Source organism: Chenopodium album, chromosome 5 (assembly GCF_948465745.1).
Source record: "Chenopodium album chromosome 5, dcCheAlbu1.1, whole genome shotgun sequence".
Classification (NCBI taxonomy): domain Eukaryota; kingdom Viridiplantae; phylum Streptophyta; class Magnoliopsida; order Caryophyllales; family Amaranthaceae; genus Chenopodium; species Chenopodium album.
The window spans coordinates 47,933,822-47,954,566 of record NC_137838.1 but is presented as its reverse complement, the minus strand read 5'-3'; the positions used below and the strand labels follow the sequence as shown (position 1 = coordinate 47,954,566).

The 20,745-nt window shown below is 40.5% G+C and overlaps 2 protein-coding genes across 2 annotated transcripts; both read left to right on the top strand.

Moving 5' to 3' along the window:
* The first annotated feature begins 9,673 nt into the window (after positions 1–9,673).
* LOC145632877 (uncharacterized) lies at positions 9,674–10,379 on the top strand. The gene is made up of 3 exons (XM_081685206.1): positions 9,674–9,823; positions 9,881–9,956; positions 10,054–10,379. Exons 1-3 carry the CDS (start codon positions 9,674–9,676, stop codon positions 10,377–10,379), a joined length of 552 nt encoding a protein of 183 aa, XP_081541332.1.
* Positions 10,380–10,606: 227 nt separating this feature from the next.
* LOC145632876 (uncharacterized) lies at positions 10,607–11,257 on the top strand. Its single transcript, XM_081685205.1, has one exon. It carries the CDS (start codon positions 10,607–10,609, stop codon positions 11,255–11,257), a length of 651 nt encoding a protein of 216 aa, XP_081541331.1.
* Positions 11,258–20,745: the final 9,488 nt, after the last annotated feature.

Below are 20,745 nucleotides of genomic sequence, written 5' to 3'. Positions count from 1 at the left end.
CAACCATAATTTGCTCATGAGATTCTTTTATGATGGCTTAGAGCCAATTTCAAGAACCAATCTAGATGCGGGTGCCGGTGGCCAATTGATTAAGATCCCTCAAAGCCAAGTTGAAGCTATAATTGAAGAGGTGGCTACTAGCTATTCTTGGGGAGGTCAAAGAAGGTCCCAAGGAAAGCAAGGTGATCTTTATGAGTTGGAGAAAGTCGGTCAACTTAAGCACATAGTTGAACTCTTGAATGAAGGTCTTTCCAAGTTGAACTCAAGTGTTGGTTTGGGTTCAAAACTGTCACAAATCATTGATTTCTCATGTGCTTGTTGTGGTGGGACGGATCATGATGCATCGTATTGTAGAGAGTTCAATCCCAAGCAAGGTGAGGCTTTGACTTTGAGGGAAGGAGAGTTTGTAACCCAAGCTCATTCTCAACAACTTCAACAACCTCCAAAACAAGAAAACTCCTACCTCCAAGATGAACCTCTTTTCAATCCTCTAACCGAAAATTTTTCTTACCCTTCCATCCAAATGGGGAACTTTCAAGGTCAACATCATGACCAAAATCCTCAAGCGTATGAAGAACAATCCCCACTCGACCACACACAAACCCAAATTCTTCAACAACGTCAAATTCTCACTCAACAATTCCAAGAGATCAAATCTCACAATGAAGTTGTTGACTCCCAACTAGCCAACATTTCTTCTCTCCATTTAACCACAAAACTCCCCTTACAATCATCTACTAACCCTTCATATGCTTATCATCTCGAAACTTGCAAGGAGGATGAAAGTAAGGAAGACAAGGTTGTGGAGGATGTGGTTGAGAAGAAGGTTCAAGAACAAAATGAGGAGCCATTAGATTTTAGTGAACCAAACAAGTTTGAAGGCCCGGTTCCCTTCCCTTGTAGGCTAGTTGAGAATGTTGTTTTGAAGAGCCCTATGGCGGTGAGCATATGTAGAGTTGATGTGGTCGATGGTGTGATGGATAATGAGAGCTTACCTCCATGTGATGGTAAGGTGACAATGAGGTACGATAACTTTCTTGAAGTTCCTACTTGGTTTGAAGGCTCTCTTGAGGAAGGTGAGGTTTCCCTTCCTAATATCGAGGATTCCAAGCTTCATCGCCCTTTTAGAAGAAACGACAAGAAGAAGAGAAAAAGAAAAGATGAGCCACCATTGGCTCTTGATTTATTCCCTCCTTTCCCTTGTGGTGATTTGAGACCTCAAGGAATGCTAGTTCTCAATCTTGGGGGAATCTATGATTCAATCCTCAAGTTGATGAGGGTGATGTTTTTTATTCCACCTTGAAGGAGGTGAAGGGTCAAGCTAGAGACCATAAACAAGCGCTTCCCGGGAGGCAACCCGGAGGATTTCTACCCCTTTTTCTCCCCCTCCTTTCTTTTTCTTTTTGTTTTCTTTCTTTGTTTTCTTTTAATGTTTTCTTTTATGTCTTGTCTTGCCTTGTAGGTTGCATTTTGGAAGATTGGAGCGGAGTGACATTTGATGAACTAGATTTTATGCTCAATTATTCTTTTAAGCCAACCTCTCGGTGAGACCTTTCTTGTTTTCACTCTTTTAATTTTTCTTTGAGTGCTTAGTTTAAGGTTAGTTTAGGAAGAAGTTGAATGGTTAGAGGTTGTTTGCATTGGTTCTAAGGAACCTGGGATCGTTGATGTTGTTATCAACGGTCATTTGTATGACGATTGGGATTTACTTGAATTACATGCCTCATTTGTGAACCTTTTTATTTCTTCCTCTTGTTTTTGTGTTGTTTTTCCCTTTTATGTGACAAACATGGCTATGACGAGTTGAAATTATTTTGATTTGGAATTGCTCATTCATTTGGATTTGTGTGCCTTTCATGATGATGTGTCTTTGAATGCTTATCTTCCTAGTTGATGAGGGTTTGCACGGTTTGAGAATGCTTTGGGTTGAGTTAGACACATTGTAAGCTAAGGTAGCCCGGTTTAGAACTTTTGAGGACGTTTGAACCCCTAGTTCACGGGAAAGTGGTAAGATGGTGTTGCTCTCTATGGTGAATAGGATTCCCTTGGTTGGTATTTGCTTATTTCTTATCCCGTGTGAGTGTCATTTGTTCTAGCCTTCATCATTCTTGTGAGTGGCATTTAGGATCCTTAACTATGCATAACTAAATCCTTGTGTTGTTCTCTAGCTCCCAAGATCGTGACCAAGCAACTCTAGGGGAGGAAAAGGGCACCATTTTTCTCTTTTTTCTTTATCTTCTTTTTGTTTTGTTACTTATTTTGTTCTTATTTTGCATTTGCTCCTCTTGCCAACCCTTTGAGCCTATTCCCTTTCTTGATTATGAGCCACATTACAAACCTTATGACCTTTCGTTTCCCTAACCCTTAGTTTGTGAAGCATTTCGGTTTAAGAGTTTGTTTTGTGTTGTAATAAATTGAGAAAGTATTATGCTTTTTGTACCAAGCAAGAAAAGTAAATTGTATATATTGTGTGAAATAAAGCAAATGTTAAGAAAAAGCCGTCTAAAGTTAAAAAAGGCAAGGACAACAAATAAAATAAAAAAAAAAATTTAAATTAGTTTGGTTTCGTTTTCTTCCCTAGTTTAAGCATTGAGGACAATGCTTTGTTCAAGCTTGGGGGGGAGCGTTAATTCGTTTTTGTTTTTATTGAGTGTCGGTGTCGAATAAGCTTGGGGGAGATGGCATTATTGGTATTTTTGTTTGATGTTTGGTGATTTCTTGAGTTTGTTTTTGAGGTTTGATCACCCTTTTGCTTCACTTAGGAAATATCACCAAAATTTTCAAATTTTTGCCCCGCCTTGACCCTTAGCCTTACGTTACAACCCTAGTAAAGACCCTTTGACTTTAGAGGGGTGAGGTCAATGACCGGTGGAGGGAGATAGATTTCAACCCTATGGAGAGAATATGCATAGTTGAGATGTCGGGATGACCTTATGATTCCACATAAAAATTTCTTTTTCCGGTTCCCTCGAGGAATCATGAGGAGCTAACTAAGGGATGATTTGAAGCTAGTGGAGAGAACGTGGACCGTCTTGGATGGGGCTAGGGCGGAGAGTGAAATCATTAGTTCTCTATGCTTAGCTTAGGTTTGTCTCTTTCAACCATGAGCATCTCGGAACGTGTATTCCCTCATTTAATTAAGAAAGGTGAGCATTCTTTGGTGCATGTCTCTATGTTTTGAGTCCGAATGGAGCATTTTCTATCTAAAAGCTTGTTTGGTTTTCTTAAGCCTTGTCATGTCATGTTGGTCGTGGTTGTGCTTGCTTTTTGTTTTTGCTTTTCTTTTTCTTTTTGTTTTGCCTTGGTTTTGTTTAGAGTTGTGGGTTAAACTCTTAGGACGCCCTCACGAGAGCACACTCGTCCTCTAGGGCGATCTAGGGGTTTAAAGGGCTTGTCATTAGTTGCTAAAAGTGACCGTGATTCCTACGAAAGTGAGTTAGTGTACATTCTTGTCTCCTTTAGTGTCTTAGTTTTGCTTGAATAAATCATTCTCCTTCTCCCGTGTTTCATGTTAATTTGCTCGAGGACGAGCAAAAGGTAAGCTTGGGGGAGTTTGATAAGTGACTTTTATGTCACTTTTAGGGTGTTTATTGAGTCGTATTCCGGCTTATTTTCCAATAATTTCACCCTTTTTATCCTTTATTTCTATTATTTTATTATTCTTGTCTTTTATTCTTTATTTTGAGTATTTTTGTAATTTTCTATAGTTTTTAGTTTATTTTCGTGTTTTATTTTATTTTTCTTTCTTTTAATGTTTGTAGTTTAAGTCGTTAGTTTATATTTTTAATAATTTCTCTTTTTTATCTCGTTTTCTTATTTATTTTAGTTTCGTATTTTATTTTATTTTATTTTATTTCATTTAATTTTATTATTTCTTTAGCTTTAGCATCTTATTTTATTTTATTTTATTTTACTTTATTTATCTTATTTTATTTTACTTTATTTTACTTTATTTTATTTATTTTATTTTATTTTCCAATTCACCCTCGTGTTGTTTTTGGTTGTAGGCGTTCCGGGTTTCAAAGTCAAATTTGTGTTCGGAGGTCAAGGTTCGAGGCAAATGCTCTAGCTGCTGCCCTCTTGCTAGCAGCTTAACATACACCACACCCTTTCTAAACCTACACCACACAATCCCCTGCTCCCTGCCTTCTCAACACCACCACAGCACTACACCAGCCACCTCCCTCAACCTCCATCTCACACCCACCAGCCTTCGCAACCCACTCAATTTCAGCCACCTCCAATCAACCTCCGCCAAAACCGCCAATCGCCTATCAATCAAACCACCAAATTAAACCACTCACCAATTAAACCAAACTCCCACGCATCTCCACCCCTCTCGCCAGCAATTACCACCTCAATTCAACCCCACAACAACACCAATTGCAACCACCACAATCACCTTCCCCCGCATCCACCGCAACCAACAACAACTGCAGCAACAACACGCATCTCACCCCAATTACCACCAACCCATTTACCACCATCAACAACCACTACGAGCAGCGATTTCGAACAGAGCAGCCACCAAATTACTCAACCCAGACCTCGCGGCCGCGCAGCCCTGTCAGAAAGCGCACGAGATTGAGTCCAAAATCAGAGTCGAGGCAGAAGCTATGCGCGACCTCTGTGCGACCTCTGTGCGGGCGCGCATTCGTGGGTCAATCACGAGCTTTTCACGTGATTTTTAATGAGAATTGAACGGCTTCGATTGATGCTTGATTGATGACGATGAGGATTGACGGTGGTGATTGAGTGATAATTGATGATGCGTGATGGTGATGCAGGTGATGCAAATCAGAGCAGCCAAGATCGAAAGAGAAAGAAATGGAAGCTGATTTGTTTTACTGTTTTGGGGATTTGTTGGGTTTTGTTTTTGTTTTCCTTTTTTCTTTTCATTTTCTTTTATTTTATTTTATTTTTAGTTTAGTTTTATTTTTGGTTTTTAAGTTTAGTTATTTTAATTATTTTAGTTTAGTTTTTATTTCTTTTTAGTTTTCTCTTTTACTTTATTTTATTTAGCCTTGTATTATAAATACTCCTTTGGGGGGTAATTAGAGGGGAGGTCATTATGCTATTTTCTTAGTTAGTTTAGGAGAGCTTCTCTCTCTTAGGGTTAGATTAGATAGTTTTTAGAGAGATAAAGTAGATTATTGCTCAATTTTCTTCCAAGTAATCAATTTTGGTCAAGTTTAATTTCCAATCAAGCAATTCCTTCAAGTTTTCATCTTTCATTAATCCTCTCTCTAGTAATCTCTAATCCTTTCCTTTAGCTTTATTTATTTGCTTTATTGTTGCTTATTTTTGTTAGTCTTTTTAGTTCATCTAGTTATTATTGTTTTCATTGTTTTTAATCATGTTTTGTTTTGTGTTTCTTGAATATATTTTTTGTTTTGCTATTATGTTTAACCTCCTTTCTCTAGGCTAATCTTTTAGCTAGGGGAAGGGGGTGGAAAATATGTGTTGAATGTTGGATGAATGATGATAGTGGATTGATTACATGCCTTAAATTGATGAAAGATATGATTTTTATTGACTTGAGACTATTGTAGCACTTTATTTGATTGCCTTCTAGTTTAAATGCATGAAAATGATTTGAACTAGATTTAGATCACCTCTATTTTAATGATTGCATGAGAATGAGTTTTAAAAATGGAGTTCCATGTATTGTGCCCCTTATTCCTTGGTTAGCTTGTGCCTAATGGGATGCATGAGAATGATCCTAATTAGCATAGACCTCTTTCATTGATTTGCCTAGACTATTGCATGAGAATGAATTGTTTAGGTAGGATCTTGTGTTCTTTGGCATGTTCTTCATGATAACTATGATTATTCCCCTTTTTTCTAATCATGTTTGACACCCCCGTATCCCTAGCGTTGTTCTTTCTTGATTTTATTCGTCTTTATCTTTGCTTATTCGTAGTTTTAGTGCTTTTTATCCAATATATCAACAAAAACATTTCCCCTCTTGACTCTTGCATTAGTGATATTGATGTTGGACGAGTGAGCTTCCTTAGTGGTTCGACCCTTTACTTGCCACTAACTAGTTTAGTGTAAGTTTAGGCATTATAAATTGTTAATTTGATTAGGGTTAGTAGAACCAACGACCTATCTAACCTCGATCACTACCCCACTTGCTTTTTTATTCTATCTCACTCTCTCTCCTCTCCTTAATATATGTGCCAAAATCAAACTCGGCAACTAAATAGAAACGGAGGAAGTATTAATTACGTCAAATAGTAGTCAGAGCTACTAAAAAAACTGTGAGTTGGATGTGACTTTTTTTTGTTTTTTAAATGGAATAGGCAAGCCAACTAGAACTATGAAGTGATTATTATATTTAAGCTACTTGTTAGTTCAGATGAACACTACAAGAGGGGGGTGAATTGTATGTGAGTTCCTAATGACTATTTTTCGAAAAATATAAAACAACTTTAAAGGAACTAGTAGTGCACATAATATTTTACGAGGAAACCTTTCAGGGCCCAGCTAGAAGTAAAACCTCGACCCTTCTAAGGGATTTCCAAACAAAGCCAATTCACTATAATAGCGAAAACTTCACAAGTTACAAACCTATTATAATCAGATCTTTTACTCACAAGTTCTAGAATGAACTTGCTACACAGTAGGACTATATCCTACCCAATCTATGTCCCTGACTTTGACTCACTCGTACTTCCTAAGTATAGATCTCACTATTGTATGCAAAGATTTTAATACAATCACACACCCAAGATCCCAACCAATTACAAAGTAAATAATTATTATATGAGAGGCAAGCAATGCATGAAATCCAAAAATACTATGACAAAGCTAAAGGCTTGGCAAACTTACACAATTAAGCACTCTTAGATATTCTTCACGCATAAACTCACGAAAATGTATTTTCAGATTTCTACTATGTCTAGCTTGTATAGAAAGTAGGATTTTAAAAGATAAACATGTAAATTTTTTATTAATCTAAAAATAAGATTTTAAGTAAATCTTTAAAGAAAATCTTTTAGGAAAATATGATAAAGATAAAAAGAATAAAATCCTTTGAGATAATCAGTTTTTAAAGAAATTAATCTTTTTGCAATAAAAATCTTTTCTAAAAACTTATCTTTTTAATTTTCCAAATCTAATACGTTTGCCAAACTTTGTTTATTTTTCCTAATAAATTTCATGCATAACCTACTTAACATATTTACAACAATTTCTAAAGATGAAACATTATTTAACCTAAATTGCTGCGCCAATACTTTAAATCACATAGGATACTTAGGCTTCACACAGTCTACGACTAAGTTCCTGCTGTCAATATTCTTCCAGTCTTAAACTGAAACTTCGCAGGCCAAGTTTTTCAGAACTTGCTGTCTCTGTCATAGACCAAGTCAATTTCATGCCTTGCTGTCCTCGGGTTCCTGTAAAGGAACTTTATTAGTTCCCGTGAAGGAACTCTTCTTCTCCCTAGCTTAACTTTCCTTGAGCTTTCTAGAAGGTCTTGATAAACAAACTTACTCCTCTACTTCCAAAGTCAACTTCACCTTTCTAGATCACAGCACTTAGAAAACTCTTATTAGATTCGAAGTTTTCTTAGTTTAAATTTATCATCATCAAAACCTTCAACCTTCAAGCTTCAACACTACTCAAGAGAGTTTAGACAAGACTGATGATGTAATTGTTACCGACCCTACTATTCTTCAATAATCCAAAACATGAAAGTAGAATGACCATTCAACAACAATCACCATTAAATAAAAAATTCAAAAACATGTATGTCTGGAACTTAGAAAACGACCAACTTATACGCATAGAAAAGAAAGAAAAATAAAAACTTAGTGTTAATATGATTGTTGATGAGGTAAGAACACTTAGTTACTCATAATTATTTAAGGAAAGGTACGCATTTTATGGTTTTGTGATGTATAATTTCTAAATTACCCTTATCACCTCCACCAAATTTTGAGTGTATAGGAATCTTATTATCTTTTTTTTCCCTTAATCACACTTCCTTTTTATGTGTGCCAAAATTAAATATGTGAAGTGTTTTCTAAAAAAAACGGATCCCCTCAAAAAAAAAAAAAAGAAAGAACGGAGGAGGTATTTTCTATCTTAAAAAGAATCAATATGCAGCTGGTGAGTCGAAGTATGGTAGCATAAAGAAGTTATTCGACTGTCTTTTTACAAAATTTGTTATGACTTGTAGAGTTATAGGAGACGAAAGATTTAAAAACTTTGTCTATATCCTACACCAACAAAATTTATCTTTCAGGGGAATTGACTTAACCCTAAAAAATACGAATAAATGTTAGATTATATTCTTCAATTAATTAATGTCAAATATTCTGGGAAAAAAATAAGAATTAGACCAATTAAAAAAGCAATGGACTTAGTCAATAAAGCCAAGCACATCTCTAAATTATAAGCTCTATCTAAAATTTGTTTTCATAAATAGACCCTGGTGAGTGGTGACAACATCTATAGTAGCAATATTATTAAGGAAATTTTAATAATTACCACCTTCTAATATGTCCATTTTATCAATTAACGCCTTGGTATTTTTTTTTTTTAAAATTACCACCTTTTATTTTCAAAAATATCAAAAGTTACCACCTTCTCCACCACATGACGTCATGTGGGCCCCAACCGTTACCTTTCCCTCCTATTTCCCCTTCCTCACTTCGATTCTCATCTCCCTTGTCTCTCTTCTCTCTCCTTCACCATTAATGGCAATCAATTCTTCCTCACCCACCTAATACTTTCTGAAAATTTAATTTACTCCTTAGTGTCACATCCTCTCTTTCCCTCATAATTCTTGGTCAAAATAGTTGCTAAATTGCCCAAAATTGTACCTTGTTCCAGGCGCAGTATCATATTATACAATTGGTTGTAAACGTCATTGTTGAAGGGGGTACCAAGCTAGGATATCTCAATTAGTTCGCCAATTGAACACCCTAATTTCGCAAAACCATAATTTCAACCAGGTAATAATTCACAATTTTTTGTCAATTAGTTCACCAATTGAACACCCTCACCCCTAATTTGATTCGCAAAACCCTAATTTCAACCCTAATTTGTTGTTAATTTGATTCGCAAAATTACAATCTTAAACCCTAAAACGCATTAAAAACCCCTAAATTAAGAAATTAAGTTGAACAACATACCTTTCTTTTGGGAACCATTGTCATGTTGCAACAACCACCAATAATTGTTCGTCAATTTGGATTTAGAGGAGTGAATTGAAGTGCTCTGATTTTTTGGGGGGAAAAATAGTGAGAGGAGAGATGAGAATCAAAGAAATGGGAGGGAAAGGTAAAGGGTGGGGCCCACATGACGTCATGTGGTGGAAAAGGTGGTAACTTTTGATGTTTTTGAAAATAAAAGGTGGTAATTTTAAAAAAAAAAAAAATTAAAAAATACAAGGTGGTAATTGCTAAAATGGACATAATAGAAGGTGGTAATTGTAAAAATTTCCTATTATAAACTAAAAAAACCAACTTCGCGGAAACTAAAGTTATGAGTAGTCCAAGTAACAAAAAATAAGAGTATTAGTTTTAGGGTTGAACAAAAGGGAGGCGGTAGTATTATTATTAAAGAATGAAGAAGATATTGAGTCTAACATTCAGCATAAATGAAACTAATAAAAACACTTTGAACTAACGAAAGTGACTTCTTATCTGTTAGCATCCGAATGCAGTCTCGCCCTTCCATTGGTGAGTATTTAGGCCTTCCTGTTGATTTGGGACGAACTAAGTGTAAGGATTTTCAGTTCATGGTTGATAAGGTGGTCCGATGTCTCACTTCTTTTGCTTCACTCCATCTTTCGGTGGTTGCGAAATTGGTAATTATCAATTTCGTTCTCGTTGCATATTTTAATCATGTTCTCTATTTGTTCAAGGTCCCCTCTTCTATTTGTGACCTTATTGATTCACTGATTACTCGATTCTGGTGGAAGTCTAATAAAGATTCGAGAGGTTTGGCTTTAGCCTCTTCTGTTGTGATTCATCTACCTAAAGGACTAGGGGGGTTTGGGTATTCGACATCTTAGGTATTTTAATAATGCTTTGCTAGCAAAGAAAGCTTGGCGCTTGAGGCGAAACCCTCAACTCTTAGCTTCTTGGGTTCTTAAGGCTAAGTATCCTTCTTTGCTCCTTTCCAAACCTTCTATTACTTGTTCTCATCCTTCTTGGGGATGTCGTGGATTGTTGGCTAGAGGTTTAGCTTTTTCTGAGGGTTTGGCTTGGAAGGTTGGTTCGGGAAGTTCGATTAGCATTTTACAGGACTGCTGGTTGTCGAACGTCATAGTAGTTATAAAGGATTGTATTCCTATGGAGGAACAACCTTCTCTGGTTTCTGAGTTGCTTTTACCAGTTCTGTTGCTTGGAATGCAAATCTAATTAGACATTTATTTCTTCCTTTGGTAGCTTAGGCGATTCTTGCCTTAGAAAGACCTTTTCAGCAGATTAATGATTTTGTCTATTGGAAATACACTTGAGACGGTTCTTTCTCGACCAAATCTGCTTACTCTAGTTTAATTTACCAGTCGTTTTCCTCTTTGTCAGCTACCACAACATCCTCTTGGTGGAAACGGTTATGGGGGTTACCTATTCTTCCGAAATGGAAAATGTTGGCTTGGAAAATACTACATAATGCTCTTCCAACAGCAGCGCTCCTGGTTTGTAAGGATGTCCCAATTTCTGCTACTTGTGTTTTTTGTCATAATTCTTCGGAAACGGTGGAACACTTATGGTGGGATTGCTCTTTTTCTCGACTTTTGTGGGGTTCTGTAGCTTGCGAGTCTTTTCAGCTACCTCACTTTACTGATCCGTTCCCAAGCAAGGTCATGGGTATTATTGCCAGTTTGGCTAAGGCCAAGAATTGGTTGGATTTGGATCTTTTCTTTGGATTTTGTTGGGCTATATGGCTGACTCGGAACAATGTTAGGTTCCGCTCGGTTGTTTATTCGCCTAATTTTGTTCTAGTGCTTGCTTCAGACTGGTGTGACAGAAGTAGGAAAGCTCGAGAGCTTGCTGACGTGTCTAACGGTATTCCCCCTGGGTTCTCGGCTCATTCAGCTGGTCAAGTTATTCAGGGTGATATTAGGACGGCTTGTGATATAATTATGCTTTTTGACGGTGCCTGGGAGGAAGATTCTTGTAATGCAAGTGCAGGGTGGTGTTTTTTGGATTCTCACTCTTCCCAGATTTTGGGGGGTGGTGCTAGGGCTAGTATGGCGTCTTCGGCGCTTCATTCTGAGTTGCATGCTTATCTTTAGGGTCTTAAGCATGCCTGTCAACGTAATTTCTTGTGTATCAGTCCTTTCACTTATTGTTCAATTATCCCTCGGCTCCTTATGGACCAGATTTATGCAGACATTTCAGTCATATGGATTGTTCAGAAAATCCGGGATATGTTAGCTTCCTTTCCTACCTATCATATTCGTAAGGTGTCAAGATCTTCAGTTGTTGATGCTCATTATCTGGCTGGGGCTGCTAGGCGTAGAGACTTACTTCATTTTATGTTTTAGTTTGTTTTATTTTTGATGTTCTCTTTGTCAAAAAAAAAAAAAAAAAAAACAAAAGTGACGATGTTAAAACTTATTTCTAGTCTGCTAGAATTTACATAATAAAGTAGTTATTTGTAGAAAAAGATGAAAGGATTAGGTTTTCTCCTCACAAAGGAAGGTAAACTATGGAGTATGAAGGTTATGATAATAAAGCTAAGAGACAAGTAGGTTCATAGATCCTCAATCTAAGAAATAAATGTTCTTCTGATTTAGTACAATTATCACATAGGGACATATATACGAAATAATAATTTGATAATATGCTAGATTTGCTCTAGTGGGTAGACTAATATGCAACCATTGACGTCTTATTTTGGGAGTAATATTCAAATTCTAAATCTATTACATTTTTCATATAGAGTCTGTATAAAAGCTACCATGAGCAAACCTTGTTTCAAATTTAATTGAAAACCAGTAAACCTTTGAAAATCCCTATTCAGGTTTCTGCATAGTAAGATTAGAATAGAGAAGGTGATCACAATTTAAGCCCCTTAATTTTCTTTTTCAAACAAACTTTAAAGCATGTTCAAAATGGGTTGTATGAGAACACATTCTTGGACTTTGCAAAGCACACTAAACCCTGTGTAGGGAAATAAGGGTGTAATTGTTTTTTATTAATGCGGAACAAGTCAATGAAATTAAGGACAAGAAAAACAAATAATAAGATATACAAGGAACACAAGGATTTACGTGATTCGGTCAAAATAGACCTACATCCACGGGTGGGGGATTTGAGAGCTTCTTCACTATAATGGAGAAAGAACGAGAGAATAATACAAGGAGTCTTAAATCTTATGGCTAAAAAAGGTATGATCTAATTGATCAACTAAAGGGTCCTTTTATAACACAAGGAAACCCTAATAAAACCCTAAGATTGTTCCCCAAGTATACTCAAATAGCCGTCATAGAAAAGATATAATTTTAGGAAATATTACATCAATTATCCTAAACTAACCTAACTACTGAGCTATAGCTCACCAGCTAGCTCATGCCTGCCGCAAGTCCTCATAGGGCGGAGCTATAGCTCACTCGCATAGAGTTATAGCTCGCAGCCTCGTTGAAAATTTCCAGCTTCGTCAGGTTTTCGTAAAACGGTAATAACTTTCTCGTTTCTTATCAAAATTAGGCATATGACCTATCGTTGGAAAGATATTGAACCAAGATATTACCTCCAACTTGAATCACCTCAAAATTAGTTGTAGTTTGAGAGATATAAGCGTTCAAAGTCAGCCCTATTAGATATCGAGTCACAATTTAACAATCTCCACCTTGACTTTAAATCGACCAAAAAACAAGGTAATTCCACCGTGAACCAAAAAACCAAAAATTAATGCTCATAATTAAACATAAAACCTCCACCTTAAAGAAAACTCCATAAGCCTACTCACATTAGGCTATCACCAAATGGTTCCGTAACTTGTGAACCGGTGCATCTCTAAACACAAAATTCCGTACACAAAAACCATCACATGGTCTACATTGAGAGTATATTGTCCCGACACCAAGCATGCTTATCAAAATTGACCAAACTCTCTTCAAGTACTTCTTCATCTCTAAAAAATCAAACTTAAAAAACTTAAGAATTCTAGAAAAAATAAAATTACATCATGAATTTCTAAATTGCAATTGTACTTAATAAACCATGTCATTTAATCGACTTTGTGCCAATCGATTCCTCTTTTTAGAATGAAGCTGTAAAAATAGAATAATATAAGCTGTATAATGTAATAAAATAAAATCATATTACATAAATTAATAAAAGTGAAGGTACAAACCTGATGAAAAACACCACAGTTTCTTTCACAACCTGTAGCACTACAAGTGAGGCTAAGAATTTTGATGGCAAACATTTGGAGATTAGGAGTTGTTGCACCATAAGCTGACCATCAACCTGCCGGAGATTTGGTCTTCCTTCCCCTAATTGCCATTGTACGACCAAAGAGACCAGTAGCATTCTTAAATTCATCCATTCTGCAATTATTTTATCTTGAGTTTCCACAACCAGAACTAGCCTTCAATACAATAATACAAACCTTTCAAAACATCCTCACAATTTACATTTACGAAATGATCATAATGAAGTTCCGGATTTAGATAAAATCCCGCTGCATGCAAAGGATGATTAAGTTGACTGTCCCACCTTTTATCAATGATCTCAAATACCTTAATGTAGTTCTCTTCTCTAAATTCAAAAGTCTTTGCTATAGTCTCTTTATCTCTATCCATGGCTTCATAAATGTATCCCATAGGAGGCTTTTTCTCCCCACCAACAAGTCTAAGCACCTTAACAAGGGGACGTGTTAGCTTAAGAGCATACACCACATTCTTCCAAAAGCTTGCTTGCAAAATATAAGTTGCAATTCTCTTTCCTCCCGCTTCCTTCTGCCACTCTGAAGCACTCCATTCTTGAGAGGTTATCATCTTTCTCAAGTTGCCTTTTTGCTTATGAAATTGAGCTAGTGTAATGAAAGATGTTGCAAACCTAGTAATTGATGGTCTATGTAAATTTCTTTGTTGTGTGAACTTCCCCATCAAGTTTCACCATAGAGGTATGATTATAAATATAGCCATTGATGAACATGCACTTCTTTAGTGCATTCAAAACTCTTGGTAGTTTGCCAATGTCTTCTAACATCAAATCAATACAATGAGCAGCACAAGGTGTTTTGGGTGTTTTTGTCCCTCGGGAGAGTTACAACACGTAGACTGATCCGGGATGAGTTGTACCTGCAAAACAAACGGAGACACCGGTTGGGTGGTGCTCCGCCTCCGACGATCAAGTTAGTAACTTGAAGAGGAATAAAGAGTACGGAAATTTAGGTGGGTATCTGCTCGGATTCCAAGCTCAGGTGTTTCTCTGATGTAAGAGAATGCAGGTGTATTAAATGATAAAACGTTCTCCCCTCAAAATGAGGGGTATCTCCCTATTTATAGGGTCTTTGGGAGTTGTGCCCTTGATTAGGTCACTGAACCCTAATCACTGGTGGGCTGCGCCGTTTTGCGGCATTCTCGGGATTTAGGCCTAAAGGCCCTTCTTTTCTGGAGTTACACGTGTCAAGCAGGGATTGGTCCACTTTGGGCCATCCTGAGGCTGACACGTGTCATCCTCTGATTGGACCACGTGGCGGGGTAAAATTACCCTAAACATTTGCCCCTCACAGATGTGACGTGGCACGCCACGTGGCATCTGTGACACATGTCACGCTCCGGTTGGCGGTAATTTTACCGTTACAAAGTAACTGTTCACCTTCTGGGTAAATTACTGAAATGCCCCCAAATTTACCCTCTATATATAGCCGTTTTACCCTCATAATTTTGTACGTTTACGAAAATTTCTGAGAGAAAAACTTCGAGAGAGCAGAAGTCACTTGTTTGAGTCAAACGTGAGCAAAAAAGCTCGTTCTTCAGCAATACAACCGGTCCCGCCTACACTCAGATACCAACTCGAAAGGTACCGTCTCTGTCTCTCTCAGCTCTTTTCTTTTTTCACCGCTTGTACATATTTCTTGCAATAAATGGATGCATCACCAACACACACGGCACGACCTAGGTTAGAGTCCAGCCGGTCACCAGGGTCGGCTGAGTCTAGGACTGGGAGTGCCAGCTCGGGGTGTTGGGACCACCCTTTGCCATGGATTCCGACCAGTTATGTGTCTGTGCAGGACACCATGGCTCGGACAATGCAGACGGCCACGGACCCGAATTTCAAAAGCGAAGGCTCAGGCGGCCAAACGCCTAAGGGAGAAACGTCTGGTCAGGGAAACCAGACGGCTCTGGAGAGATCCCCTCCGCGCGCCCCTTCAACCCCTGCAGACTCTTTTTTGGAAGAGTGCGACCAAGGCGGCGACGAGGCCGCCTCTGCCCCCATAGACCAAAGCGAGGGGGAGACGGGGAGCGATAGCTCCGCCTCTACCTTCGAGAGCAGCGATGACTTGCCCCCTCTTCCGGATAGCGAGGAGGAAGAAAGGAAAAAGTGAAGTGAGAAGGACGATCCCTTCAGCATCCACGTCTCCTCCAAGGACCGAATCCAGATGGGGGAGAACTTAGAGAACTTTAAGAAAATGCACCCGCTTGGAGACGGGTATAAGATCCGGGTGCCGCCTGAGCTGGGCACCATCGCTTGGGGGGATGATCAAGAGAACGCCAACAGCTATTTTGGCTGTTATGAGGCGGCGTTCAAAGTCGGCCTTCACTTCCCCCTTCACCAGGCGGTGAAGGCAATTTTGAGAGGCTACGGCCTTGGGCTCTAGCAACTTACCCCCAACTCCTGGACCAACATTCTGGGGTATGTTGCCGCCTGCGAGTTCCAAGGGCTTAACCCCGGCTGGGAGGCTTTTGCAAGCATGCATTACCTCAGCAGAAGCCCAGGCGGCTGGAGAGCGTGGTATACTCTAACCACACAATCGCAATACATGATGACCTTGGACAAGGTCTCAAAGTTCGATGGCTGGAAGCACAGGTTCTACCTGATGTCAGCCCCAACCAGACGGGAAAATTATGAATTCCGTTTGTACAATAAGAAGCCTGACTTGTTGGGCAGGAAATGCGCTCTTCCCCGGATCCCAGAGGAAGACTTTGACAAAATAATCGAGGCAGACTTTTTCGGCCTCACAGACGCAACTCTGTCAATCGGGGAAACAATAAAAGTCCCTAAGAATTGGATTCCCAAGAGCGCCTGGTTCAGGGATGAATGTTTCCTAGCCGCTTGCGGGCTAGGGCACATGTTTAACAAACGTATGCGCCTGAGTTCACACCGTCTGTAGTATTTTTCTATCGGAATTGATTTATGATTCTGACCAATTTCTTTCTTTTTGCAGAAGAAGCACTAAACATGTTGCAGTCGGAGAAAACTCCCAAGCGGTCTTCTGCAACCATCCGCAAAGATCTTGCGGAGAAAGCTGCGGCCGAGCTCAGAGCCAAGGTATTGAGCGCCTGACCCTTTCTTAAGTTTATTTTATAAACTGTCTTGCCCGGATACTAACCTTGACTTGTTTATTTTCACAGGGGGGAGAAGTTGGGAAATCGTTTGAGAAGAACCTCAAACGTGCTAGAGAGGAGGCCCCAGCCGTTCTTAACAAGATAAAAAAGTCCGCCTCTACGTCAACTCCTGGCGCCTCAGCCGGGGCTAAGACGATGCGGATAGCGGGGCGACTCGAGAAGGTAGGCGGCAGCCTGTGCCTTGATCTTGTCAACCCCTCAGCCGCCGCGGGGTTCACCACGCCTGCAAGCGGTTCCCGCTTGGCCGGCTCTGAAGGTAAGAACCCTTTTGAATCCCCGCTTGAGCTAGGGTGGCCTTTACGAGTGAAATCCCATTCCCAACAGACGTCATCCTCAGACGGTCGGCAACAGATAGGTGATGCCTTAGTTTCGCACTCATCACGTATTGATTGTGGTGCAGATCAATCTCCCCGCTGGCCAGACGTCCAGAAGCACGCCAAGGCCGTGCTGGATGCCGTCCGGAAGAGGGATAAGGACAATATCCCTGGGATAGAGACGTTCAATCTTGAACGCATTCTATCCCTTCTGGCTGAGGTAAGAAACTTGTCAATTCAATGTTATTTTTTCCAAGTAATTATCCCGCCTGTAATTCTTATACCGCCTGTTTTTTGCAGGCCATGCTGCGGGTGGACGGGCTCAAACGTCCTTATTCCCGCAAACGGGAAGAGGTAAAAAGGGCCAAGAAGTCCGCCATAGACGCTGATAATATTGCTTTCCACTCAACTATCTTAAATGAACTTGAAACTAAAGCAATAATTATGACATAGGCGTCTAAAATCCAGCAGCTGGAGCTAGATCTGAAGGCGGCCGACCAGCGGGTAACGGATGCTGAGACGGCCAAGAAGGGGGCGGAGGAGGCCCAGAAGAAAGCAGACGAGAGCGCCAAATAGGCTGAAGAGGCGCTCAAGAAGACCCAGGCGGACCTTGGCAAACTGAAATCCAAGGTTGAGAGGCTGGAGAAGGATGCTGCTCAAGCTCAGAAAAACTTTGCAGCAACCCTGGAGGCGGAGCAAAACCGCCTTGTTGCTGAGAGTGATGCTGACAACGACGCCCGTATGAAGATTTCTTGGGTTGCCTTGTATCCAGACGCTGATTATAGCATCTGGGCAATGGCACACAGCTATGCCGAGTACGTGGTGTACTTGAGAGAGCAAGGCGAGCCAAAGCCTGCCTCCTTTGAAGCCTGGCTCAGCAACAATGAGCCGACCGCGCCTGAGCTTCCTGGTCCCGGCGAAGCGCACCACATTCTCTCAGATGATGAGGAGAAGGGGGAGAACCAGGAGGCTGCGTCTGCAGGGCAGAAGTGACCCCTCAGCGGCAGTATGCCAGTCTTTGCTTTTTTAATTCTTTTTACTCAGCGGCTGTATGCCAAAACTTGCTTTTTCCGGCCTGCGTGCCGAGTATTCTTGTATTTACCGGCTGTGGAGCCGTGTTAATTAACAATTTCTTTCTCCCGGACGGGGTCCGGTTAACATTTGATCCATTACAACCGTTTGGTTGGATGGTCCATTACAACCGTTCGGTTGGATGGACTTTTATGAATTGCACCGACTAAGTCGGTTTTGATCATTTTGCATTTTGCATTTGAATTTTTAATTTTTGCCTATCTTATGAAAAGCATGCGGCGATTTTTTGCCTAACTAGTCAATAGTCTGGTTGTCCTTACCCCTGGACGGCTGTGTGATTGGTTTCAATTGGAGCTGGTTGATTGACTTGAAAACGTCTGATGCTGCAAAGAGCATGATATGTTTGTAAGTCAATCAATCACAGTAGTGATTGCCCCAAACCAAGTGCACAGCCGTACACCAACAGGCGTTTCGGTCACTACCCAGACGACTTATGCCCGTCTTGGTAGAGATTTCATAGCCATTGAACTCTTGCCCCAATTGGGGTGAGGTGCAATTTTTGGAATAAATAACCTAAGTTAGAACTTCAGCCAGTGACCGACTGATGCCTATGGGCATCCGGTATTTAGGAACTTATTCGTTCTTCGTAGGTTATTTTGGTCAGACGGCTATGAGTTGACCAATTTGGTCGTTCAAGTTTTGCCGTCTGCATGGATACGTAGAACCGACAGATAATCTGTTCTCTGCGACGATTGCACCCGGAGGGGTGTCGCCGGACGCATTTGTCCATGTTGGGACAGGCGATTTTATAAAAGGAGCAACCATCCGGCCATTTTAGCCTCTGGTCTTGTTTGAGACCGGTTGTGTAGCCACTAAACGTTTTTGTGCTTAGTTTCTTAATCAGTGTTGAATTTACACTAAGTATCGAACTTAGTTTTTTAAGCAAACGAGTCTGTCTGGGTATTACCCAGACGGTCAGGCAAATATTTGATCATGCTAAGTATCAAACTTAGTTAGATAAATGGAGAATCCGTCTGAGTAGTACCCAGGCGGATAGTCAAGCAGTTGAATAAACAAAGTATCCAACTTAAATAAACAAGGGATCCGAGCATTACCCAGGCGGATAAATAAATGTAACCTTCACTAAGTATCGAACTTAGTTAGGTAGATGGGGAATCCGCCTGGATATTACCCGGATGGATAATCAAACGATAACTCAATTTTGCAAATAAAGACTGAATCTTCAATAATTGACTCATTGTTTACAAAAAGTTACATTCTCAGAAGTAGTACTTTTTTATATTGTCTACATTCCAAGTTCTAGGCAGGCGCCTGCCGTCTGGGGTTTCCAGGCGGTAGGTGCCGTCCCTTACTTCTTCATAGATCCGGTAGGGACCTTCCAAATTTGGTGTTATCTTTCCCAACTCATTGGCCCTACCGGTTGGCTCCATTTTTCGTAACACTAAGTCGTCAACTTTCAAAAGACGCTTGTCTACTTTTTTGTTGTAGGCTCTAGTCATTCTCAGACGGTAAATCTCATGACGCAAGGCGGCATTGCGCCGGCGTTCTGGAAGTGAATCCAGTGCCAGGCGCATTGCTTCCCAATTTGCCTCTTTATCATACAGCATGACTCTGAGAGTCGGCTCGTACTGTTCGATGGGCAAGACGGCTTCAACACCGTAAACCATGAAAAATGGGGTTTCACTGGTTGCCCCTTTCGCTGTTGTCCGGATGGCCCATAGGACATGGATTAATTCAACACCGTAAACGCAGAAGGTTGTTCACCCAGGCGCAGCAGACGAAGCTGCCAGTCCAATGGTTGGACATTGGGATATGCCGCCTGACCCCCAAAGAAGGTCGGCTGCATTAAGTGAGGAGAATACTGCCCGTAAGCCTGAGTAGGCACATACGGGACAGCTCCAATCATATGAGGGCCAGAATGGACGGTATTACCGCCTGTCTGACTCTCATGCAAGGAGGGTGCACTCCCTGCAGAAATGTTGTTGAAGCTGTCTGGAAAGTTCGACGTTGAAGCCGACTTAGACAACGATTGATTTCTCTTCCGGTTAATAATTTCCTGGGCATCAAGAGTTGATTTTTTACTTCTCACCGGCTGTTGGGGCCGGCGAGTATTATTTGTGTTCCTCCTAGGAAGGATAATTTTAGACCAATCAATGGTCCCGGCTGCCTTCTCCTTTAGATGAGGAGTGGGCTGCCGGTTTCTGACTGACTTCCCCTTCTCTGGAGGAGTTTTCTTAGCCGACTGACCTTTACTTGGGCCAGCCCGGCTTTTGGTGATCAGCTCTGTAATTTCACCCTTGAAACTAGTCATGAACCTCATGAGTTCGCCTCGGATGACGGGGGCTAATCCAGCTGCCGTTTGGGTTGCCCCTTCCGGCTTCCCAGTGGGTCTGCAGGGACCCGCCTGGGAGGCGCCCCGCTCCAGAGTCTCTCTGGGCCGGATGCGCTTGACTGTGAGAGAGCCGTCCTCGGCTGTAGAGGTTTCGACCTGAGGATCCTCATCCTCCTCATGGTCTGTAAAGACTTCTGGGTCTTCACCCAGACGGTTAGGAGGTACAAACTCTTGAACCATCTTCGAGGTACTCTCCCCACAGACGGCGCCAAATGTTTTGGGTGTTTTTGTCCCTCGGGAGAGTTACAACACGTAGACTGATCCGGGATGAGCTGTACCTGCAAAACAAACGGAGACACCGGTTGGGTGGTGCTCCGCCTCCGACGATCAAGTTAGTAACTTGAAGAGGAATAAAGAGTACGGAAATTTAGGTGGGTATCTGCTCGGATTCCAAGCTCAGGTGTTTCTCTGATGTAAGAGAATGCAGGTGTATTAAATGA